Raw genomic sequence first — 26,185 nt, 5'->3', positions numbered from 1 at the left:
TCACACACAGCAAGTGACCATATAAATCTCCCTGAATATACAGAACTAAGGGTCTCAAGTGGAGAAATATGCAGCCACTGTACTTCAGCTCACATACAACCCACGCAGACAGGAAAATGTCCAATCCATCTACTATTCCATACAAGGCAATTACTAAAAATTACAATTCCCAGATTTTTTCCAATTCTGGGACATATTTAAATAGAAACCAGAGGAGACACTCCAACATCAACCAGCGATATATTGTACAGAAATTATTGGTAGCAGTTACACACAAACACTACAAATAGACTTTCAGCTCCTTATGGTTCTGAAATCAGTTGGAATACTATTATCAAATTAATGAGATCAGCATCAACGAAATCCATGAGTATTACAAACAGATGCAATATAGTGTGTGTAGCTACCCTACCATTCTCTGCACTGCCTTTCACAGGACTCGCCACAAGTGTGGATACTGATATATTCCAAGGCTTCTGGCTCCTGGTGTCTGTGTCATTAGAAGGCTTAAAAGTAGCATGACTTGCCAGTCACTTCAATGCATCAGTATTGGCCATTTTCAAGGCTCTAGGCTTCAGCATCACTGTGGGCCAATTGCAAGGCTTAAAATTGTGATGTTGGCACTTGCCAAATACAGGGCATCTATTATGGGTCATGCTATGAAAATGAGGAATTGCTAGTTGAGATAGTTCCTACCTTGATGTAGTTATTCAGGACTGGATACACCCTGTACATCGCTAGGAGCAGTGAGAAGAAGGTCGTGAAAGGGAAAGTTGTCATAACAACATGTGTGACTTCTGGAAAGGAGAATATCTTGAAGCCAAACTTCTCAAACAATTTGACCAGTTCTTCAGATGGTTTCTCATCGCCTTCACTCAGGATGCTGCCCGCTATATAGCGCAGCTTCTCTTCTGGTACCTGGAATCATAAAAGGACTTCATGTGAACTCCGGTCTACTGACATACTAACATGTACAAAATTCCATGTAATGCTGCTGTCAGCTACACACTAAATACCATTGATACAAGTATTAAGGTTACACCTCTATCGTTACTACACAATTAAGGTTTAATTTTGTGCTATCCTTAAACCTGCAATTCCCCCTCTCCACACGAAAACTATGGAATAAATACTGATGTGTTGCAACATTAGCACGTGCTAGCTATCCCCAACAGGATGCCAATTCAACGACCACTTCATTCTCGTTTTCAATAAGAGAAAACTACCTCTGTTATCTAATCCCCCAAAGCAAAGCATTCTTGGCCCAAAAATGTCTAAAGAAATAAAGAAGTAAAACCAAATAAAACAATTATATATTAGTTGTCTGTCCAATACATCCCAACAGGACAAGTCAATGCAAAGGTTATGGGCAAGGTTGTTGGCTTATGGAAGGTTTCATTTCACTCTATTCTTAAACCTACAATTCCCCCTCTCCATACCAAAACTATGGCAATTCCAATATCTGGTGTTTCAATAAATCTTGTTTCTATTAGTGACAGCACGTTCTACATGATTGCATATCATTACCGATGTTAAGTATATACAGGGGACCCAATGCACCTGGACAGCAGATAGTGGCTCACACATAACCGAAGATCAGTGCAATACAACATTCTTGAGACTTCCTGCTGTCACTACTTATGAATGCTTTTGTGAAATTGGTAACACATAGAAACAACTTGGTAGAATTTCAACCTTCCGTCTTGGCATAAAACTGGTATTGTGGATGGGTCACTCTTATAGAAATCAACAGAAATGAAAATGAGGCAGTTTCCATAATGAACAGTCAGATCTGTAACATCAATTTCACACCCGGCTGGAAAGTTGAAAATCTACCGCAGTGTCTCAAGTGTATTGATAGCACTTTTAGTCCTCCCACCACATGGCGTGCGCCACCCGAGTCCACCTGCCGTTTTAGCCTGTTACAACAAACACAGATGAAATGCTTAGTATTTCCTTTGAGTAAGTGTGAACAAGGCCAGTTATGTATAAGAAAAATAAAAGTAACTGATGAACATGAGCATGCTCCAGGCCAATCTCACACGTCTGATGACCTTACACAATGCTTATGTTTCATTCTGGTGGCAGTTTAAGACACAACCAGTGCTGACTGTGTCACAGTCTTGTAATTACACACTCCAACTGTTCTACAGATTACAAAGTAGCGAACAAGCTGACATGGATTATTAAGAAAAGTATGACATTTGAGTCCTCAGTTTCCTACCTTCACAAATCAGTTACAATGACAATAGACATGGATATTTTCATTCATATCTAAAAAGATTTTACCATCTGTTGAATCTCCGGTAGCTTGTTTTGGAAAACATATCTAAAACCCTTAATCACAAATTATAGGACACAACAGTCCAGTAGGAGTCATTTCTCTATCTAATTACTGCCATTAAGGGAGGTAAATGGAACCATCAGAGGGTTCTGTGGAAAGGGGAACAGGAATGCTTTCAGGAGGCTGCTTTTAAGAACAGGAATCTTACTTTCAGGTCTCCCCCCCACCACCTTACCTCCCAGCCGCCCCCCCACCCCCCTCAACAAAAAAGCAAATCACTACGAAGATCTATGGTTAATATTTTGTATGCAATATTTTGATTTAAAATCTGCATGCTGATGACAGAATGGAGGATGGGAATAAGTGGTTTCCAGGAGGCAGAGTCTGCAATGGAGCTGAAATAAACACACACAATTAAAATGACACAACTATCTTCCTTTTTCCTCAACCGAGGATTCCCCTCTACCGTGTCCGTTCTACTCCCGCCCCTCCCTCCCGGAACCACGATAGGGTTCCCCTTGTCCTCACCTTTCACCCCACCAGCCTCCACATTCAACGGATCATCCTCCGCCATTTCCGCCACCTCCAAAGTGATCCCACCACCAAACACATCTTCCCCTCCCTCCCCTTTCAGCATTCCGTAGGGACCACTCCCTCCGAGACACCCTAGTCCACTCCTCTATCACCCCCAACACCCCTTCCCCTTCGCCCGGCACCTTCCCGTGCAAGCGCAGGAGATGCAACACCTGCCCTTATACCTCCCCCCTTCCCACTGTCCAGGGCCCCAAACACCCCTTCCAGGTGAAACAGTGATTTACTTGTACTTCTTGCAATCTAGTATACTGTATTCGCTGCTCACGATGCAGTCTCCTCTACATTGGGGAGACCAAACGCAGATTGGGTGACCGCTTTGCGGAGCACCTCCGTTCAGTCCGTAAGGATGACCCCGAGCTTCCGGTCGCCTGTCACTTTAATTCACCGCTCCACTCCCACTCAGACCTCACTGTTCTCGGGCTCTTGCATTGTTCCACAGAAGCTCAGCGTAAACTCGAGGAACAGCACCTCATCTTCCGATTAGGCATGTTACAGCCTTCCGGACTCAATATCGAGTTCAACAATTTCAGATCATAACCTCGGCCCCCATTACATTTTTACTTAATTTTTATCCACACCTTTGTTTTGGCCCTTCCCCCCCCCACCTTTTTTTCCTCTCCCACATGGCAGTTGTCTCCCATTCTGCCAGCGCATTTCACACCTAATCTAGAGCCGTCTTTTGTCTCCACTAGTCCTATCACCATCTCGTCTCGTTTTGAATACCTCTTAATGTCTCTTCACTTCTCTTTTGTTCTCTCCCAGCCTGGCCTCTTAATCTATTTCATTTCCTGTGCTTTTCCAGTCTTGACAAAGGGTTTGACCCAAAACATTGACTATTTTCTCTCCACGGATGTTGCCTGGCCTGCTGAGTTTTTCCAGCATTTTCTGTTGTTATTTTGCCTTAGGCACTCCTGGGTTAAGGACTGTAGCTCCAACATTAATTCAGCTCCCTTACATTGCTGGCTTAGTAACTCCTCCCAGCCAATTTACCCGAGGGTGTCATCACCGCTCACTATTTAAAGAGGATCTGTCATGCCGTAAACTTTCCAGTAGGACAATTTCCCTTCGTTAGTAAACACGCAGTTGCAATGGTTGTACCAGATTGATGCATGCAAACACCCCACCAATGATTCCTGCAGAGTTGGTTTTCCAACCTTTGCCCTATCACTTTAGAGAGCCATTGAGTGGAAGCCAGCCATCTCACCACAGGGAGACAGAGGAAAACCAAGAGAGGAAGCCAGCAGGAATAGCGTAAAACATTTGAACATAACATGACTCATGGCAAGTCGAAGAATATCTTGTTTTATTTACTCTTCGGATCTGGGTGACGTTGGCAGTATTTATTGCCCATAAGTAGTGTATCACTGAAATCATCTATAGGCCAGATCAGGATGAGGTGGCAGGTTCCCTTCCCTGAGGGGCATGAATGAACTAGTTGGATTTTTACAAGAAAACAGCAGATTTCATGGTCATTTCTGGCGCCAACCCTAAAATGACGAGATTTATTTAATTTATTTTCACAACTTGCCATTTGAACTCAATCTCATAAAAGATCCACCAGTTGGAGATAGGTAGCTACTACTTAACAGTACTGGGGCTTGACTACAGATTAGCTGCAATCCTGGGCTTTGGCAGCACCAAGGAATTTGGCAAAAGTGGATTTAGAATCATAGAATGGTTACAGCTGGAAGGAGGCCATTCGGCCCGTTGAGTCTGTGCCTGCTCTCTGCAAGAGCACTTCAGCAGGTCCCACTCCCCCACCTTTTCCCCGTAGCCCTGCAAATTTCTTTTCTTTTGAAAGCTGTGGTTGAGACTGCCTCCACCACCCTTTCAGGCGGTGCATTCCAGATCATAACCACTCGCTGCGTAAAAAAGTTTTTCCTCATGTCACTATTGGTTCTTCTGCCAATCACCGTAAATCTGTCTCCTCTGGTTCTCGACCCTTCTGCCAATGGGAACAGTTTCTCTCTATCTACTCTGTCCAGACTCCTCATGATTTTGAACACCTCCATCAAATCTCGTCTCATTCTTCTCTGCTCTAAGGAGCACAACCCCAGCTACTCCTGCTCCTATTTCTTATGTTCTTATGTTCTCCAGTCTATCCATGTAACTGAAGTCCCTGGAATCATTCTTGTAAATCTTTTCTGCACCCTCTCTAAGGCCTTCACATCCTTCCTAAAGTGCATTGCCCAGAATTGGACACAATACTCAGGTTGAGGCCAAACCAGTGTTTTATACAGGTTCATCATAATTTCCACGCTTTTGTACTTTGTACCTCTATTCATGAAGCCCAGGATTCTGTAAGCTTTTTTAACTGCTTTCTCAACCTGCCCTGCCACCTTCAATGATTTGTGTACATATACCCTCCGGTCTCTGTTCCTGCATCCCCTTTATGATTGTACCCTTCAGTTTATATTTCCTCTCTTCATTCTTTCTACCAAAATGTATCACTTTGCATTTTTCTGCATTAAACTTCATCTGCCACGTGTCTGCCCATTCCACCAGCCTGTCTATGTCCTCTTGAAGTCGATCACCATCCTCCTCACTGTTCACTGTACTTCCAAGTTTTGTGTCATCTGCAAATTTTGAAATTGTGCCCTGTACAGCCACATCCAAGTCATTAATATATATCAAAAAAAGCAGTGGTCCTCGAACCAACCCCTGGGGAACCCCACTGTATACCTTCCTCCAGTCCAAAAAACAACCGTTCACCACTACTCTCCATTTCCTGTCACTTAGCCAATTTCATATCAGTGCTGCCACTGTCCCTTTTATTCTATGGGCTTCAACTTTGTTGGCAAGCCTATTATGTGCCACTTAGTCGAATGCCTTTTGGAAATCACGTCAACCACATTGCCCTCATCAACCCTCTGTTACCTCATCAAACAACTCCATCAAGTTGGTTAAACATGATTTGCCTTTAACAAATCCGTGCTGGCTTTCCTTAATTAATCCACACTTGTTCAAATGACTGTCAATTTTGTCCCTGATTATTGTTTCTAAAAGCTTCCCCACTACCGAGGTTCAACTGACTGGCCTATAGTTGCTGATTTTATCTTTACACACTTTTTTGAACAGGGGTGTAACATTTGCAATTCTCCAGTCCTCTGGCATCATCTAAGGAGGATAAGAAGATTATGGCCAGTAACTCCGCGATTTCTTACTTCACTTTCCTCAGCGTCCTGGGATGCATCCCATCTGGTCCTGGTGACTAATCTACTTTAAGTACAGCCAGCCTTTCTAGTACCTCCTCTTTATCAATTTTTATCCCATCCAGTATCTCCTCTATCTCCTCCTTCACTATGTCTATGGCAGCATCTTCTTCCTTGGTGAAGACAGATGCAAAATACTCATTTAGCACCTCAGCTATACCCTCTGCCTCCATGCCTGAGATTTGAGCACATAATCTAGGCTAATCCTCAGTGCTGCACAATCAGAGGTATTAAGGGAAAAATTCAGTTGCTTGTGCCGCCTGTTAGCGCCTTAAGAGGGCGCCAAGCAACTAGAGGCTGGGTGCGGCGATGCTTGTGCCACTCGCGAAATTAACTACACATTTTGCAGCGGCGCGAAACACTTCCGCCACGATCTCCTGCGCCGGCAAATTGTGACGTCATTCGAGTGCGCAACGCCCCGTTAGCGCCCCGGACCGGATATTGAGTGGCGCCCCCTGCCTTCCGCCTGCAACGACAGGTTGAGGGGAGTGTTATGCTGTCAGAAAGGGATTAGGGGAGCGCTATTTAAAGGCGACCGCTTCCTGCCTTTTTTTGTCGGTGACATTTTTGCACCACGCAGTCGGAGAGAGAGAGAGAGAGAGAGAGAGCGAGCGAGCGACACTTCTGGAGAGATTAAACGCTGTGTGAAGGAGTTTTGAGTACTGAGCAGCACTTTGCAGGTTTATTTTGATTTGCCCTTCCTTGCTTCGCCAGCACTCTGAGCTAACGCCTCACTCCTCGGCGTTTGCGCCTTAAGACAGGTGTGAAGCACCTGATTTAGCGCTCCAATCACCTCCAGGGGCGATAAATGCCAAGTTTGCTGTCGGAGGCGATAATTAGCGCCAGGCACTGAACTTTGCGCACGGCCGAAAACGGCACCCCAAATGGGGCGATACCAAATTTTTCCCCCATTGTCTTTCGGATGAGACATTAAACAGAGATCGTGTCTGCTGTCTCAGGTAGACATAAAAGATTCCACAGCACTATTCGAAGAGGAGCAGGGGAATTCTCCCGGTTTCTTGGCCAACATTTTATCCCTCAAACAACACCTAAAATAGATGATCTAGTCATTTATTTCATTGCTGTTTGTGAGACCTTGCTGTGTGGAAATAGGCTGCCGCGTTTCCTACATTATACCAGTGACTACACTTCAGAAGTACTTCATTGGCTGTAAAACACTTTGTCCTGAGGTTGTGAAAGACGCTATATAAATGCAAGTTCTTTCTTTATTGGGCATCACTATGGAATGTGAGGTTGGCTGACTGGCAGGTTCTTGCAATCTCTCAGCAATCATTTATAAATGGGTAACAGAGCGGGGAAAGGGTATCATAGGGAAAAGTAGACAAGGAGAGGGAAGGAGAGAGAGGAAAATGGAGAGGGAGAAGAGAGGTAGAGGGAGCAAAGGAGGAGAGAGGAAGGGGAGGAGGGGAAATAGAAATTTGATAGTAGACAACAACAACAACTTGTATTTATATAGCGCCTTTAACGTAGTAAAACGTCCCAAGGCGCTGCACAGGAATATTTTAAGACAAAAAATTTGACACCGATCCACACAAGGATAAATTAGGGCAGGTGACTAAAAGCTTGGTCAAAGAGGTAGGTTTTAAGGAGCATCTTAAAAGGAGGAAAGAGAGGTAGAGTGGCGGACAGGTTTAGGCAGGGAATTCTAGAGCTTAGGGCCTAGGCAACAGAAGAACAATAAGACTCTCTGTAAAACCTAACTCTTTGACCAAGCCTGTCCTAATATCGCCTTCTTTGGCTCGGTGTCAATTTCTGTCTGATAACGATCCTGTGAAGCGCCTATTGACATTTTACTATGTTAAAGACGCTATATAAATGCAAGTTGCTGTTGGGTGAATTATTCTTATAATAGTGGATTTTTAAAAAATAATCAGTTGAGCTCCAATTGGCATTGCACACGTGGAGTCAAGAACAAGTGAAAGACGGGGAATAATTGGACCAGGGGAAGGCAGGAGTGCAACGCTGAAAGATGCTAGAAGGGAAAGTGCAGGAAGGTTAGTCAGGGTGGGAGGTACAGGGATGGTAGAGTGGGGTCCTAGGAGGTACAGCAGAAGATAGCCTTGAGTAGCTCTAATAAAACAGATTGGAAATTGGTAACAGAACAGGCCACTGAGCAGCAGAGGCCCAGAGTACAAAAACAAAAATCCAGCAAGGAGGGGGGGGGGGGGGGGTGGGCGGCACGAGAGCACCCGGAAGACCAGCAACTGCAAAGTTACAGGCCTAGAGGTCCGAGGCATGCGTGAAACAGCGGCCAAAAACAAGCCACAGGACATCAGAAGCCAACAAACCGCTGGAACGTAGGAACAGGAGTCGCCCATTCAGTCCCTTGAGCTTGTTCCAACATTCAGTTTGATCGTGGTTGATTTGTACCTCAACTCCACCTGCCTTTGGCTCCATATCCTCGATACCCTTACCCAACAAAAACTTTCAATTTCAGTCTTGAAAATTCCAATTGACCTCCAGCATCCACAGCCTTTTGGAGAAGAGTTTTTCAGATTTCCAATTTCCCTTTGGGTGAAAAAAAAGTGTTTCCTGATTTCACTCCTAAATATCCTAGCTCTAATTTTAAGTTTGTGCCAACTTGTTCTGGATTCCCCCACCAGAGGAAATAGTTTCTCTGTACCTACCCTATTGAATCTCTTAATTATTTTCAACACTTTGATTAGACCACCGTTCAAACTTCTAAACTGAAGACAATACAACTTTATACAACCTACACTTGTAATTTAGCCCTTTAAGCCCCGTATCATTCCGGTGAATCTTCGCTGTACCCAATCCCAAGGCCAATATATCCTTCCCGAGGAGCAGTGCACAGAACTGAACACAGTATTCTGGGTGGAATCTGACCACGGCTCTGTACAACTGACGCTTAACTTCCTCCCCTTTGTATTCCAGCCCCTTTAAGATAAAGGCCAACATTGCATTAGCCTTTCTGATTACTATTTGTACTTGTGTAAAATATACAGCACAGAAACATACCATTCAACAACAACTTGCATTTACATAGCACTTTTAACATAGTAAAATGTCCCAAGACGCTTCACAGGAGGGTTATCAAACCAAATCTGATACCGAGCTACATAAGAGATATTAGGACAGGTGACCAAAAGCTTGGACAAAGAGGTAGGTTTTAAGGAGCGTCTTAAAGGAGGAGAGAGAGGTAGAGAGGTTTATGGAGGGAATTCCAAAGCTTAGGGCCTAGGCAGCTGAAAGCATGGCCGCCAATGGTGGAGCAATTAAAATCAGGGCTGCGCAAGAGGCCAGAATTGGAGGAGCGCAGAGATCTCAAAGGTTTGTAGAGCTGGTAAAGATTACAGAGATAGTGAGGGGTGAGGCCATAGAAAGATTTGAAAACAAGGATGAGAAAATTAAAACGGAGGTGTTGCCAGACCGGGAGCCAATGTAGTTCAGCGAGCACAGGGGTGATGGGTGAACGGGACTTGGTGCGAGTTAGGATTTGTGCAGCAGGGTTTTGGATAAGTGCAAGTTTATGGAGGGTGGAAGATGGGAGGCCGGCCAGGAGAGCATTGGATAGTCATTTCGGCCCAACTAGTCTGTGCTGGTGTTTATACTCCACACAGGTCTCCTCCCATTCGATCTACCTCATCTCAGCCTTTCAGCACATCTTTCTATTCCTTTTTCCTCTCATAGAAACATAGAAGATAGGAGCAGGAGTAGGCCATTCGGCCCTTCGAGCCTGCTCCGCCATTCAATGAGATCATGGCTGATCATCCAAACCCTAGCACCTGATCCCTACACCGACAGCCATCCACCCAAGCCCTGTCCCCGTAACCCCACGTATTTAATCCCCCCTAACACTAAGGGCCAATTTTTATCATGGCCAATAAACCTAACCTGCACATCTTTGGACTGTGGGAGAAAACCGGAGCACCCGGGAGGAAACCCACGCAAACACGGGGAGAATGTGCAAACTCCACACAGACAGTCACCCGAGGCCGGATTTGAACCCGGGTCCCTGGCGCTGTGAGGCAACAGTGCTAACCACTATGCCATCGTCCAGTTTCGTTTTGAAAGCAACATTTCCTTCGGTGCAATTCATCTCGCTCGGTTTAAATCTCCGCTCTGGCTCTCGGCTCCTGCTCTGTTTAAATCTCCGCTCTGGCTCTCAGCTACCACTCTGTTTAAATCTCTTAGCGATTTAGTGGCTTTTAGTGATTTGTGTACATGGGCACCCAAATTTCTTTGCTCCTCCAGTTTCTAGTCACTGGCCATTAAGAAAATATTCTGATGTCTTTCTTGAGTCCAAAGTGGATGACCTCACACTTCCCCACATTGAACTCCATTGGCCACAGTTTTGTCCACTCACTTAATCAGTCAATATCCATTTTTAACTTCCTTCTCCCACCTGCACAGTATTCTTTGCTTTTTATCCTGGTGTCACCTGCAAGCTTGAAGATATAATTTTCTTTCTTTATCCAAATCATTGATATATATGGTAAAAAGCAGATGTCCCAGTACAGATCCCTGGGGAGTATCTTGTCACATCCTGACAATCAAAGTAGATTCCCTTTATCCCTACTCTGTGTATCCTACCTCCCAACCAATTTCCAACCTATGTTGCAAGGCTGCCTCCAATTCCATGCGCTTTCATTTTTGCTAATCTTCTTCTTTTGTATGGTAGTAGCACAGCAAATCAATTGTCAATATCCAAGTTGAATATCCAGGCCAAAGCTTCCATGGATATCTTGTAGGCTGCCTGCAAATTTCCTCTGAGGGCAGTGCTCAATGACGTGCTCCAGGGTCTGATTAGGAGCTCCACAGTCAGATGATGGGGATGCTTTAATCTTCCATCTATGGAGAGGGTGGCAGCATCTACCGGTTCTGAGGTGGTTGATGGTCGTCCACTGTTTGCGAGGATTAATTTGCTAATAATTCCTGTACGGAACCTTATTAAAATGCTTTCTGGCAGTCTATATAGACAACATCTATAAACTGTCCACCATCATCCACCTCAAAAAAGCTCAACTAGATTGGTCAGACATTACCTACCCTTTACAAATCCATGCTGACTCTCTTTGATCAGCTCATACTTGCCCAAGTGCTCAGTCATTCTGTCCCTGATAACAACAGCAACAACAACTTGCATTTATATAGCACCTTTAATGTAGTAGAATGTCCCAAGGCACTTCACAGGAACGATTATCAGATAAAAATTTGACACCGAGCCACATAAGGAGATATTAGGACAGATGACCAAAAGCTTGGACAAAGAAGTAGGTTTTAAGGAGCGTCTTAAAGAAGGAGAGGTAGAGATGTGGAAAGGTTTAGGGAGGAAATTCCAGAGCTTAGGGCCTAGGCAGCTGAAGGCACATCGGGGATGCACATGAGGCCAGAACTGGAAGAGCGCAGAGATCTCAAAGGCTTCCAAGGCTGGAGTTGGTTACAGAGGTAGGGAAGGGCGAAGCCATGGAGGGATTGAAAACAAGGATGAGAATTTTTAAATTGAGGCATTGCTGGATCAGGAGCCAATGTAGGTCAGCTTCCAGTAACTTCCCCACAATTGATGTTTGACGGATAGGTCTGTTGTTTCCTGGTTTCTCTCTCCCTCCTTTCTTGAATAATGAATTGACATTTGCAATTTTCTAATCCAACAGCGCAATTCCCAAATCAAGTGAGCTTTGGAAAATTATGACCAACACATCTACAATTTCCTCACTTATTTCTTACCCTGGAAACCATCAGGTTCTGGAGATTTGCTGGTCTTAAGTCCAATCATTTTCTCCATTACTAATATTAAATCCAGTAAGTTCCAATTCTCGATTTATTTTTAGTTTCCTTTGTACCACTAGTATATTATCCTATTCCTCCACTGTGAAGATGGATCCAAGTGCTCATTTAACAAATCTGTCATTTCCTTATTGTCAATTACAGTATCACCTGAGCCAGCCTTTAATAACATTCCCCTTATTAATTATTAGAATCTATAATTAAGGAGTGACTGAGCACTTCGAGAAATTTGAGCTGATTAGAGAGATCCAATGTGCATTTGTAAAGGGTAGGTCATGTCTAACGAACCTAATTTTATGCTTTGAGGAAGTAACTAAAGTAGTAGATATGGGAATGTCTATGAATGTTATTTATATGGATTTCCAGAAGGCATTTGGTAAGGTTCGACATAAGAGACTGTTAGCTAAAATTAAAGCTCATAGAATTAAAGGCAAATTATTGACCTGGTCAGGAGATCGGTTAGGTAGCAGCAGACAGAGAGTAAAGATAATGGCCCAGTAATTCCTGTCACAACGTGTGAGTACGGACAAGGTACTCACGCGTGTGCCAGGAGGAATTGCCGGTTTTCAGCATGCACAGCGCATGCGCTGAAAACCGGCATTTCCTGTCCTCTGACCCAAGGGGTTAAGAGGCTGAACGCATGCGCGGTATTGGGCAGCGCGTGTGACTTGGATTTCCTGTATTTTTACAGATTTGCGCGTGTGTAAAGGGCTCCGGTTTTTACGCATTGAAAAACCACACGTAAGTACTTAGTTTTACAGGTAAGTGGTCTTTTAGTACAATTTAGAATTTTTTTTTTTCCCCACAGGTTTATTATTTTTAAAGAATCTACAGTAAGGTAAGTTTAGTTTTAGACCCTATTTTTTAAAAATTTATTTTTTTCAAAAATTAGATTAATTGTTTAAAGTAGTTTTTTAAAGTTATTCATAGTTAATTTAATTATTGGGATGCTTTTAAAAATTTTATTTAAAGTTTAAGTAGTGTTTTGGGGTGCCGTACTTTTCATGAGTTTGACAGTTCTTACTCTCAAACTTATGAATGAAGTTTCCCCTCCCCTGATTGGCTGAACAGTGCTCACCTGATCCCAGCCGGCACATCGCACTAACTACGCCGCTGGGTCAGGTTAGCACAGCGCGCCGAGATCAGAACCGGGCCACTGACAGGAAATCCACTGCGGGCCAGGTTTCAGATGTCGGCGCGCCGGGTAAGTGCACATCGGGGGCTTGCACGCGCGGCAAGCCCCCGACAGGAATTACTGGGCCAATGGGTATGTACTTGAATTGGAAGAAGTGACTCGTGGTATCCAACAAGGATCTGTGCTGGGACCTCAACTATTTACTAATGACTTAGATAACACAATAGAAAGCCATATATCCAAGTTTGCCAAGGACACAAAGATTGGTAGCAGAGTAAGTGGTGTAGACAGGAGCATAAAATACAGAGACATTGTAGATTAAGTGAGTGGGCAAAACTGTGGCAGATGGATTTCAACACAGGTAAGTGTGAGGTCATCCATTTTGAGGACCAAAAAAAAGGGATATATCTGAGCATTGTTTTTAAATGGTGAAAAACTACGAACAGTGGAGGTCCAAAGAGATTTAAGGGTCCATGTACACAGATCACTAAAATGTAGTAGTCAAAAAAAATCCAAAAGGCTAATGGAATGTTAGTCTTTATAACTAGAGGCCGAGAATATAAAGGGGAGGAAGTTTTGCTACAGCAATACAGCACTGTTTAGACCACATCTGGCATACTGTGCAGAGTTCTGGGCACCGCACCTTAGAAAGGGTATATTGGTCTTGGAAGGAGTGCAGCACAGATTCCCCAGAATGTTACTAGGGCTTCAAGGGTTAAATTATGAGGAGAGATTACATAAACTAGGCTTGTATTCCCTAGAATACAGAAGGTTAAGGGATGATTTGATTGAGGTTTTTCGGATTTTGAAAGGAATAGATAGGGGCCTAGAAATTCAGTATAGCCATGTTTGGGGCGCTACAGCCGGGCGTTCGCTAAATTTAGCGCCTGGCGCAACTTAGTGCCACCTTCGCCGATATTCAGTTGCATCGCCCCAAGAGGTTGCTGCTGCGCTAAAGCAGGCGATGCATGACTATCATAATGCGCTAAGCCGGTGTGCCGAGGCGCTAACACCGACGGCGGGCGCAGCGCAGGTGCGGCGAGTTTCTGAATGAAGGCAGACACGCTGGCGCCGGCCAGCTCTTAAAGGGGAAGGGTCGACTTGTTTGGCTGCTATGCCCTGCACACTGCAGCCCTGAAGCAAGGCCTGACCATTGCTGGCTCATCAGTTCTACATCCTGGACCATGGGGAAGCCCGCTATTCTTCTAAATCCCATTGCACGCTCTTGCTGCTTGTCCAGGGTCATGGGGAAGGAGATGTACTGATGTCTCCTTCTGAAAAGGGCATTGTTCACCTGGCAGATGCAGCAATGTACCGCGAACTGGGAGATGTTGGCAATGTCCCCAGTAGCGGATTGGAAGGAGCCGGTGGCATAGCAGTAGAGAGCCACCGTCACCTTCACTGCCACCGACAGAGACGTCCTGCTCCTCAGCTATGGCTGCAGATCTCTGCGAAGCAGGTGGCAGATCTCAGTAACCACCTCCCTTCTGAATCGCAGCCTCCGAACACACTGCTCCTCAGACATGTTCAGATATGAGAACTGCTGGCGGTATACCCTGGGTGGGTAAGGCCTCCTGTGCCGACGCCTGTTGGCCCTTCTCCATCTGGCCATGACTGGCACTCTCTCACGGCGTCTCTGATCCCTTTGAATGCAATGCAGAAAGCCAACGTTTCCACCCATTGCAGCCCCCATTATATGTGGCGACTCAAGGCTATGGCACTGAAAGTGAAATGCAAGTGCAAAGCTCTGGCCTGAAGCCAGAAGTACCTGTGCGAGCGCTGAGTCAAAGCAGAAAGCTCTCTGCCTTTGTCTCTCTCCAAATATCCGTCTCTCACACAGAAGGATTGGCACAAAATGGCTGCCACTTATAATGCAGGAGGAGTCCCCTTTAAATAGCGCCCCCCGCGCCCCGCAGCGACTGGGAACTGTTCCCCTCTATCAGTCGCTGGGGGCGCCAGGCGCAAAGAAGGGTGGCGCCACTGAAGTTCCGGTTCGGGGCGCACCAAGGGCGTTGCACCATGAAATGACGTCATGATCTGTGCGCGCAGCTGAGCGGGCGCTGCGGTTTAGCGCTGTCGCTAAATCTTGAGTGAAGTTCGCGAGAGGCGCAGATCGCGCCGCGCCCGGGCGCTAGCCACTTAGCGCCCCACTTCTCCTCCTCCTAAGGCGCTGGCGGCTGGCGCTAACAACTGAATTTCTAGGCCAGGATGTATATAGAGAGAGATAATTTTTTTCTGCTGGTGGGGGCGTCTAGAACAAGGGGGCATAACCTTAAAATCAGAGCCAGGCCATTCAGGAAAGAAGTTAAGAAACACTTCTTCATGCAAAGAGTGGTAGAAGTGTGGATCACTCTCCCACAAATAGCAGTAGGTGCTAGCTCGATTAATAACTTTATAACTGAGATCAATAAATTTTTGCTAGCCAAGGCTATTAAGGGATATGGAGTAAAGGGGAGTGAATGGAGTTAGGATGCAGATCAGTCATGATCTCACTGAATGGCAGCACAAGCTCGAGGGGCTGGATGGCCTACTCCTGTTGCTTTACTACTATTTTTCTCAATACAGGAAACTCTCATTTAAACGGCAGCTAAATATCCGGAATTCTCTATTAACCGGCAAAATTCATATTCCGAAAACACCTCAATAACCGGAAATGTTGCGAAGTCAGAGTCGGAGTCTCCCGCGGTGGCCGAGTTAGTCAGTGGGGGTAGTTCTCCAAACTGCCACTGCTCGGCTTCTTGGCACTGTCAGAAGTCTGAACACCTCAATAACAGGAGTCTGACTCTTTGTTTGTTAAAAATAGCCTCGGTAGATAACCCTCTCCGTCATCCGGAATTTTTAATCAACCAGCACCATCCTGGTCCCGTCAGTGCCGGATACCAGAGAGTTTCCTGTATATAATTTATAAAAACTTTGGGGGAAAATTTAGCGCCCAGCTAAAAATAGCACTGGCGATCGCGAAATTCAGTTTTAGTGCCCCAAGAGGGAGGTGGAGTGCTAATTCAAGCGCTCCACTTCCTTCTTAGAGCGTTAACCCCGAATATCGGGGCGGTGCGTTCTGCAGCGCTATGCACTGGGCCACGTAGTGCTGCCGCATGGAAGGGCTCTTCCCCTCATTAAAGAGGCGGGCCCAAGCCCACAACTCTGCGGGGCCCTACCTTGACCACCAGGGAGCGGGGTGCCGTGCCAGCAGCCCAGCACACAAGAGGAGTACTGGGCTGCCAGATCACGGCATGGACCCTGCGTTCAGAGGCAATGGGCCCCGACAAGTAAGTCGGCAGATTTTTTTCACCGCCCGCCACCTCCCCTTTACTTAGCGCCCCGCAACCCTCCTGCTGCTCCGTGCCCGCCCCTGAAATCGGTCGCCGTCATCGCCCAGCGCAGATTCAGGAGGCATGGGCCAATTTTGCGGGCAGGGCGAAAACGGGGCGTTGCGCACGGTGCCTGTACAGTGGAGCAGGACACTACCAGTTACTCCGGCTGAATTTAGCGGGAGTCGTTATCGGCGCGGCACCCAGACGAAAAGTCGTTTGCGTCCTATTAGCGGCCCCAGGGGCTCTAACAAGAGGCGCAAATGCACCAAATATCTAGCCCTTTTACTTTTAGCAAACCTTTACTGTTAGCTTTGATCTCCCTTGCAAGTTTTTTTTCATATTCCCTTTTGCACCTCTTAATTTCTTTGTGTCCTTCTATTGCCTTTTTATAGCTCTCCCAGTCTGCTGGATTTTGACTTTTTCTTTTAGATTGATATTGTCTCGTACCTCATTTGTTGACCATGGTTGCTTGACTACACAGTGGCGCTTTTATCTGCTACGGGTATGTTCTGGCTTTGTATTGTACCAAATACTTCCCACTGTTTGGCCCCGATTTTCCCAAAGGTGTGGGGAATTGTCGGGTTCCCCGAATGTCGGGTTCTGACCCGAATCTAAATGGGTCAGCCAGCTGCACGCAATTTTCCCTCAAGTGGCCAATTTATTTCCAGCGTGTGGGCACCCTTGCTAATTGTCCATTTCCAGTCAGAAAGCCCCACAGTATGATGTCATCATTCGTGGTGCTTTTAAAGTGTCCAGCAAGCTTCTCAACCTCTGCAGGCTTCCCAACCAGTCTTGCAGAATGGCAGAGGAGCCTGCACCAGCTGCTGCCAGTGGCAGAGGCCGAGCTGCCGCCAAATTTGACGAGACGTCACTCCAGACATTGGTGGATGGGGTAAGGGCCCACAGGGAGGTCCTCTTCCCTAGCTCAGGGAGGAAGAGGCCTCCCAAAGAGACCAGGGCTGCATGGATGGAGGTGGCTGCAGAGGTCAACTCTCAGGGAGTCACCCGACAGACCTGGATACAGTGCAGGAAGCGCTTCCATGACCTTCACCGTACAGGAAAAGTATGAAGTTTCCATCACCCTCAACCTGATCCCCATTGCCTTTCCCCAACAGCACTCAGCTTCAGCAATCTCTTCCTCCACATCCCACTTCACAGTCACATCCATGCACCCTTACCCATTCCGTATCTCTCTATGCTCACATTCACATAACTATTCCACCATGCAGCCCTCACACTGCCTCTCACTCTGATGCTTGGAACACAATTGACAACACACAGGGAGGGCCCTTGGTCTTGCAGCCTCACACCATCTTTGTCTCCTTCTAAGTATCTATGCTATGCAATCTCTACACTCACTCCTGCACTCTCACTCAAACTCCACTTGTCTCCCTCATTGTAGGAAAAGAGAGCTCGCAATAGGAGAGAGCATGAGAGGACTGGAGGAGGACCACCCTCATTCGCCCACCTGACCCTTGGGAGGAAGCAGTGATGGAGATTGCTGAGGCTGACGTGCCTGTGGAAGCTGGGGCAGGAGAGACAGGAGCAAGCCCGCAAGCTGGTGACAGAATAGTTTCCCATCTCTCTCATTGACATAGCATGAGTCGCTGATATGATTCTGAAGCTACATCATTTGGACTTATGAGCATATGCCAAATCCAATGTGCAAGTCGCCTTGGCATCACATCTCTAACTCTTTCCTTTACTCCCCCACAGGACCATCCGGTGCCCCCGTCCCCACTGCCGAGGCAGAGGCTTTGCAGCCAGACTCCTCAGAGGAAGCTCCAGCCTCTGAGGGTGCAGCGTCAGCAGAAGTAAGCGCACCCAGCACCAGCGCAGACGCTCACACCTCGGCGGGGGTCTTCGGGACATAGAGTAGTGTTGTTACCTGGTGTTTCACAGCTCACAAGTGAGCATCAGCAGATTGTGGAGACAGGGACAGCAGTGGAGAGTCCTCGTTGGAGGGCGCAGGCCTCTGCCAGCTCAGCTGCATGTCGACCCTATGCCTCTGGGTCCATCCGCAAGAGAGGAGGTGATGGATCTCCATGCACAGATGCAGGAGTCTCTGGGAGGTTTTGTCTCCAGGGTCGCTGCGAGTGTGGAGCGAATAGAGGAGTCCATCGCGAACATGAGCAGAGCCCTATTGGAGTCATTGGCGCATGAAAGCATCACCACGGAAAGGATGGCTACCTCCGTGGTAAAGCTGGCTACCGCCGAGGAGAGGAGGGCTGCGGCCGAGGAGAGGAGGGCTGCAGCCGAGGAGAGGAGGGCTACGGCCATGGAGGAGCTTAGTCGCCAGGGTATCGAAAACATGGTGAGTGCTCAGAATAGAATGACATCTCTTGAGGAGCGATGGGCATCTATTGAGTACCGAAACCAGACCTTCATGGAAGTCCCTCTGAGCAGGACTTCCAGTGCAGAGACGGGTCCCCATGGCCCCCCTGATGTGCAGCAAGGTGCTCTCCAGCCACTTGCAGGCACTGAGGGGGAGCTGACCCATGAGAGGGGAGTTGTTGGCAGACCTCAAGGAAGTGGGGGCTCCTCTCCATGCGCTCTCACTTCCATGCCACTTCAGAGCCCCGCCGGAGTTCACACCCAAGTGAGATAGGAGTCTCAACCCCTGCACAGCCGCAGGAGCAGCAGACTGCTGGCGAGCCCTCACAGGCTCCTCACCCCAGAGGACACCTGCCAAAGGTGTCGAGACAGGAGCAGCAGCAAAGTGAGCAAGGGGCTTCCACATCTGCTGAAGCCACAGGGGTACCACTACGTAGGCGCACGCGTAAGAGAAAAATAAAGCACCACTAATCACAAGGGTAGTCACTTTGTTGTACATAAAAAATCTGGTGGCAACTGCTGGAGTTGTGGCGTCTGTCATTTGGCGAATGGGGATTTCACATTGAGGCATTAGGATTACTTGCAGATGTCAGCAAGCTGGTCCAATAGGTAGAAATGCGCAGGGATGGGCCACTATCCATGGTCAGTTAAGAAGCAGCGAGGCTACAGTGTTTGAGGTACCAGGCTACGCAAATCTGCCCAGGATGAATGCGTTCCTTGCATTCCGCCCAGCAATGTTCTCACGCACTGGTGCCGCTGCTTGACGGGCCTCTGCAGGATGCTCGTTTCCGTCCTCCTCCTTCTCCTCCGCATCATCCTCATCCGAGGCGGCTCTGTGAGCAGCCTCTTGGTCCTGCGGAATCGGCAAGCCACGATGCTGTGCCATGTTGTGAAGCACACAGCATACCACAACGATTTTGGAGACCCTAGCTGATGAGTACTGTAGGGCGCCACCTGATCTATCCAGGCATCTCAAGCGCATCTTTAGCAATCCGATGGCTTGCTCGATAATGCATCTGGTGGAAATGTGGCTGGAGTTGTAGCGTTCCTCAGCTTCATTGGCTGGTCTCCTCACCGGCGTCATTACCAACTCCGAAGGGGATATCCCTTGTCTCCAAATAGCCATCCCTGAAGTTCGTTTGGCGGACTGAATAGCGGAGGCACAGTAGACTGGCGCAGTATGAGGGAGTCATGGCAGCTGCCAGGGTACTTGGCACAAACATGCAAAGTCTCCTTCTTGTGGTTACACACCAGCTGAACGTTAAGGGAGTAGAAGCCCTTGCGGTTGACAAAAACTCCTGGATTGCGATGGGGTGCCCTTAGGGCCACATGTGTGTAGTCAATGACGCCCTGCACCCTTGGAAAGTCTGCCAGCTGAGCTAATCCACGCGCTCGCGCCCTCACACTTGCGCGATCCCGGGTGAAATGGATGTGATTGTGTGCGAGGGCAAAGAGGCCATCGGTGACCTGTTTGATGGAAGTGTGTGCAGCCGCCTGGGAGATGCCACTGATGTCTGCTGCTGATCCCTGGAAGGAGCCTGAGGCATAAAAGTTGAGTGCGGTGGTGACTTTGATGGCCACTGGTAAGGAGTGTCGACCTGGTGCTCTGGGCTCCAGGTCTTGCTGCAGCATTGGGCAGATGTCAGTCACTACCTCTCGCGAAAGTCGGAGCCACCTTTGGCACTGCTGCTCAGTCATGTTGAGGTAGCTCACCCCGTGTCTGTAGACCCTGTTTGGGAGGTAACTCCTGCGCCAACGGCCTTCCATGTGCTGGTCCCTTCTGGCCTGTGCTGCCTCAGGTGGCTGAGCCGCAGCCTGTCGCTCCTGCTGGTGCTGCTGCAGCCTCCTCTGCTGTTGGAGATCCTTTAATGCCAAGAAGGTTAGGAACAAAAGGCCTCCCATGCTTCTGGCAGATGCCTCCGTTGAGGAGGCGCTGAGTTAGGGTGCTGAGAGGGGCTTCCCAGGAGCTCACACTGGAGAAGTGTGTGAGGCTCCAACCTTCCACAGCTGTGCCTAAGCCTTCAACAATTTGCCCCAAGCCTTCAGCAACAAGGTCCTGCAGCCTACAAATGCTGGCTGATTAAATCTCTTCAGTCCTGATTGACCTGCAGCTGAACATAAGAACATAAGAAATAGGAGCAGGAGTAGGCCAATCGGCCCCTCGAGCCTGCTCCACCATTCAATAAGATCATGGCTGATCTGATCCTAACCTCAAATCTTCTATCACTCTCCATCCCACCCGAACCCATGTGATCTCCCGGGAGAGGCGAAAAACCAGATATAAAACCCAATGGCCAATTTGGGAGAAAAAATCTGGGAAATTCCTCTCCGACCCATCTAGGCGATCGAAACTCGTCCAGGAGATCACTCTGTTCCTATATTTTCTACAGTACTTACCTTCTGTAAAGGCGATCTCCACCCCAGCCAGGAACAGGAATAAAACCATCTCCTGAAATCTAACAGAATTAGAACACAAGAAGTAGGAGCAGAACCAGGCTACACGGCCCCTGGGCCCGTTCCACTACCCACAGGGCCATGACCATTCCGAACCTAGACTCATGTCCAATTTCCTGCCCGCTCCCCGTAACCCTTAATTCCCTTTACTTCTAGGAAACTATCTATTTCTGTTTTAAATTTATTTAATGATGTAGCTTCCACAGCTTTCTGGGACAGCAAATTCCACAAACCTACCATCCTCTGAGTGAAGAAGTTTCTCCTCATCTCAGTTTTGAAAGAGCAGCCCCTTATTCTAAGATTATGCCCCCTAGTTCTAGTTTCACCCATCATTGGGAAAATCCTCACCACATCCACCCGATCAAGCCCCTTCACAATCTTATATGTTTCAATAAGATCGCCTCTCATTCGTCTGAACTCCAATGAGTAGAGTCCCAATCTACTCAACCTCTCCTCATATGACCACCCCCTCATCCCCGGGATTAACCGAGTGAACCTTCTTTGTACTGACTCGAGAGCAAGTATGTCTTTTCTTAAGTATGGACACCAAAACTGTATGCAGTATTCCAGGTGCGGTCTCACCAATACCTTGTACAACTGAAGCAATACCTCCCTGTTTTTATATTCTATCCCCCTAGCAATAAAAGCCAACATTCCATTGGCCTTCTTGATCACTTGCTGCACCTGCATACTAACTTTTTGAGTTTCGTGCACCAGGACCCCCCGATCCCTTTGTACTACAGTACTTTCCAGTTTCTTGCCATTAAGATAATAACTTGCTCTATGATTTTTCCTGCCAAAGTGCATAACCTCACACTTTCCAGTATTGTATTCCATCTGCCAAATCTCTGCCCACTTACTTAGCCTGTCTATGTCACTTTGCAGGTTTTTTATGTCCTCCTCACTCACTACTTTCCCTCCCATCTTTGTATCATCTGCAAACTTTGATATGTTACACTCGGTCCCCTCCTCCAAATCGTTAATATAGATTGTAAAGAGTTGGGGACCCAGCACTGACCCCTGCGGAACACCACTAGTTACTGATTGCCAGTCTGAGAATGAATCTTTTATCCCAAATCTCTGCTTTCTGTTAGAGAGCCAATCCTCCACAAGCAAGCAAGCCGACATTGTTCATGCCAGGTTTCATCAGCGGTGTTCCCACCAGGCGTGGTTTACGTGGGGAAAGGCTGAAAATTCCAAGGGACCCTGAAAATAGGATTAAACATGCCAATTATTGATCTGTAGGCTCCCGCCGACCATTCCTGCCTGCTGCAGGCGGGGCTGATTCGGGTTGTGCTGAAACAACGGGGCGAAAGTCGGGCGGGGCGGGGAAGGGTCGCGACCCCCTATTTCTGCGATTTTCAGCCCCCGCCCGCCTGAAACCCCACCCGACGGCTCCAGGAAAATCGGGGCCTTTGTCTGTAGGTTTACCCATAAACAGTTCAGCCCAGTTTACTGTGGTCAATTTATGTCTCATCCCTTTGAAGTCTGCCTGACTTAAATTTAAAATATTGGTTTGTGACACTTGCTTCTTTGACATTGGCTGTAGATCAAAGCAGACAGGGGAAAGAACGGCTTGGTGACAACCATCTTAATCCAGTGGGGTATTGTGCTGAGAGAGCAGAAAGTACTTCGGGGGCAAGAGGTGTAAATATCAGAAGGCAGAACAGGATCTGCCTCAGATTTTCGCTACGAATATTGATTATCTTGGAGTCTCCAGGAATTAAAGTTTAATCTCCCAGATATAAAAACAGAAAATGCTGGAGATACTCAGCAGGTCAGGCAGCATCTGCGAAGAGAGAAACAGAGTTAACGTTTCAGGTCTATGGCCTTTCGTCAGAACTGGAAAAAAGCATAAAATGGAACAGATTTTTAAGCAGGTGCAGGAGCTAGGAAAGGGGGAGGGGATGAAAGAACAAAAGGGAAGGTCTGTGATAGGATAGAAGGCAGGAGAGGTTAAGAGACATTAAGAGATATTCAAGGCAAAAGGCGATGGTAATGGGACATGTTAAGAAACAAAAGATGGCTCTAGATGAAGTGTAAATTGCACTGGCAGAATGAAAGACAGCTGCCATGTGGGAGAGAAGAAAAGAAAACACAAACAAAACGAGTGTGGAAAAAATATATATGATGGGGCCGAGGTTATGATTTGAAATTGTTGAACTCTATGTTGAGTCCGGCAGGCTTTAAAGTGCCTAATCAAAAGATGAGGCGCTGTTACTCGAGCTTACACTGAGCTTCATTGGAACAATGCAAGAGGCCGAGGACGGTGAGGTCTGAGTGGGAATGGGGCGGTGAATTAAAGTGACAGGCGACCGGAAGCTCAGGGTCCCCCTTACGGACTGAACGGAGGTGTTCCGCAAAGCGTTCACCCAATCTGCATTTAGTCTCCCCAATGTAGAGGAGACCACATCGTGAGCAGCGAATACAGTATACTAAATTGCAAGAAGTACAAGTAAATCACTGTTTCACCTGGAAGGGGTGTTTGTGGCCCTGGACAGTGGGAAGATGGGATGTATAAGGGCATGTGTTGCATCTCCTACGCTTGCACGGGAAGGTGCCGGGCGAAGGGGAAGGGGTGTTGGGGGTGATAGAGGAGCGGAGCGGCAATTTAAAAAGGGCGCCAGAGTTCAGGTGAGGTTTACAAATCTATAGTCTCCGACCTCGGAGGGAGAGAAGTAAAAAGTAATTGAAGTGTGACGTCACCAGAAGGCAGGTAGGTGATTGGTTGGTGAGTATTTCTCACTTTTTAAACTTTAACTCTGTGGTTTATAGTTAGTAAGGTCTCTCTGGTGTAGCGGGGACTGTTGGTAAACCATTTAACTGTAGTGTAATTGGTGGGATTGATTGATTTAATTTAATTTCAATTAATTAAAGGGTAAGTCATGGCAGGACAGCCCGGCCACATGGTATGCTCCTCCTGCGCTATGTGGGAACTCAGGGACACTTCCTGTGTCCCTGACAACTACGTGTGCAGGAAGTGCATCCAGCTGCAGCTACTGACAGACCGCATTGCAGCGCTAGAGCTGTGATTGGATGCATATTGGAGCGTTCGTGATGCTCAGGACGTCGTGAATAGCACGTTTAGGGAGTTGGACACAATGCAGGTAGAGGTTGGACAGGCAGAAAGGGAAGGGGTGACCAACAGGCAGAGTACTAGGTGCAGGCAGGTAGTGCAGGGGTCCCCTGTGGACATCCCCCTCTCAAACAGACACACCACTTTGAGTACTGTTGTGGGGGATGGCTTATCAGAGGAAAGCAGCAGCAGCCAACTTCCTGGCACCAGGGGTAGCTCTGCTGCACAGGACGGGAGGAAAAAGAGGGGTAGAGCTATAGTAATAGGGAATTCTATTGTAAGGGGAATAGATAGGCATTTCTGCGGCCGCAAACGAGACTCCAGGATGGTGTGTTGCCTCCCTGGTGCAAGGGTCAAGGATGTCTCAGAGCGGCTGCAGAACATCTTGGAAGGGGAGGGTGAACAGCCAGTTGTCGTGGTGCATATAGGTAAAAACCGGGATGAGGTCCTAAAAGCTGAATATAGGGAGTTAGGAGGTAAATTAAAAATAGGACCTCAAAAAGGTAGTAATCTCAGGATTGCTACCAGTGCCACGTGCTAGTCAGAGTAGAAATAGAAGGATATTTCAGATGAATACGTGGCTAGAGGAATGGTGTAACAGGGAGGGATTCAAATTCCTGGGACATTGGAACCGGTTCTGGGGGAGGTGGGACCAGTTCAAACCGGACGGTTTGCACCTGGGCAGGGCTGGAACTGATGTCCAAGGGGGAGTGTTTGCTAGTGCTCTCGGGGAGGGGTTAAACTAAAATGGTAGGGGGTTGGGAACCTGAGCAGGGAGACAGAGGAAAGGGAAACGAGGATAAAAGCAAAAGATAGGAAGGAGAAAAACAAAAGTGGCAGTCAGAGAAATCAACGGTTTAAATCAAACGTGGCCACAGTAAATAATAATTCTAATAGGTCTAAGAGCGTTAAAAAAACAAGCCTGAAGGCTTTGTGTCTTAATGCGAGGAGCATTCGTAATAAGGTGGATGAATTGGCTGCGCAAATAGAGGTATGTGGGAGACTACAGTCTCCCACGTAAAGAAATAGGCAACACAGCGAGCTACAAGAAATAGGTCTTTACTCCAACTCTCACAATACAGTACTGAATTCGTAAAGCCCGCGAGCCTGTGATGACTCACGGCTTGGTCACCTGCTGGAACCTGATTGGTTTTCCTTCTCTCAGCAGCAGGCAAGTCTGAACATGCCTTATTCCTCTCAGCTTGCAACTGTCTTGCGGGGGGAGGGGAATACAGCAGTTAAAAGGGGATTATACAGGTTTATCTACATACACACAGTGTTTCCCCAATGTGGCAACGCCACATACGCTCCCCCAGAATCCTCGTTAACTGTAAAAGTCAGTCTCTGCGGAGGTTTGACCAAACGGCTGTAGCGGCTGTAGTAGCCATCTGGCGTGTGAGGAGGGCTGCCTGGGAGGTCGGCCAGTTGGTTCGTCGGCTGGTCTGGCGGCTGGTCTGCCGGTGGGCTGGCTGGACGGGCTGCCGGCGAAGGTGGGGCGGCGGCCGGGAAGTAAGGTTCTGGCATGTCTTGGTCCTCTTGTGGGGCCGCCGCCAACGCAGGAGGTCTGCCCTGCCGTGGGGGGAAGAGCCGGACGAACCAGGAAGCTGAGGTCCAGGTGCGCCGGTTTGAGGCGGTCTACTGAAATAAGGTCCGGCTTCCCGCCGACGTCGATAAGAAAAGCTTTGTCCCCCGTCTCCAATACTGAGAAGGGGCCGGTGTATGGTGCTTGCAGCGGGCCTCTGTGCGCGTCCCGGCGCACGAAGACGAACTCCGCATGTCGTAAGTCCCGAGGCACGTAGGGCGGCTGCGGGCCGTGTTGCGAAGTGGGCACTGGACGGAATTGCTGGGCCGTGTCCTGGTGCAGGGAAAGCTGTCTGGCGGCCGACCACGGCTCCGTTGTCAGGGGGAGGAAGTCGCCTGGTACTCTGAGCGGTTGGCCGTAGACCATCTCGGCCGCGGAGGTCCTCTTTGGGCGCGGTGCGCAATCCCAGGAGGACCCAGGGTAGTTTGTCG

At 47.8% G+C, this 26,185-nt stretch overlaps 1 protein-coding gene across 1 annotated transcript in view; it reads right to left on the bottom strand.

Moving 5' to 3' along the window:
• The window catches only part of LOC147110875 (testis-expressed protein 264-like), a 1,120,589-nt gene that overhangs the window by 1,010,673 nt on the left and 83,731 nt on the right, over positions 1-26,185 (bottom strand). Inside the window, exon 2 of the mRNA XM_086001246.1 lies at positions 697-918. Coding sequence (XP_085857372.1) covers positions 697-918 — 222 coding nt within the window. The remainder of the gene's footprint in view (positions 1-696; positions 919-26,185) is intronic.

The sequence above is a fragment of the Somniosus microcephalus genome, chromosome 11 (genome assembly GCF_052327205.1).
Source record: "Somniosus microcephalus isolate GS21.2 chromosome 11, FLI_Smic_1.0, whole genome shotgun sequence".
NCBI classification, from domain to species: Eukaryota; Metazoa; Chordata; class Chondrichthyes; order Squaliformes; family Somniosidae; genus Somniosus; species Somniosus microcephalus.
This window is presented reverse-complemented; position numbering and strand designations above follow the sequence as displayed.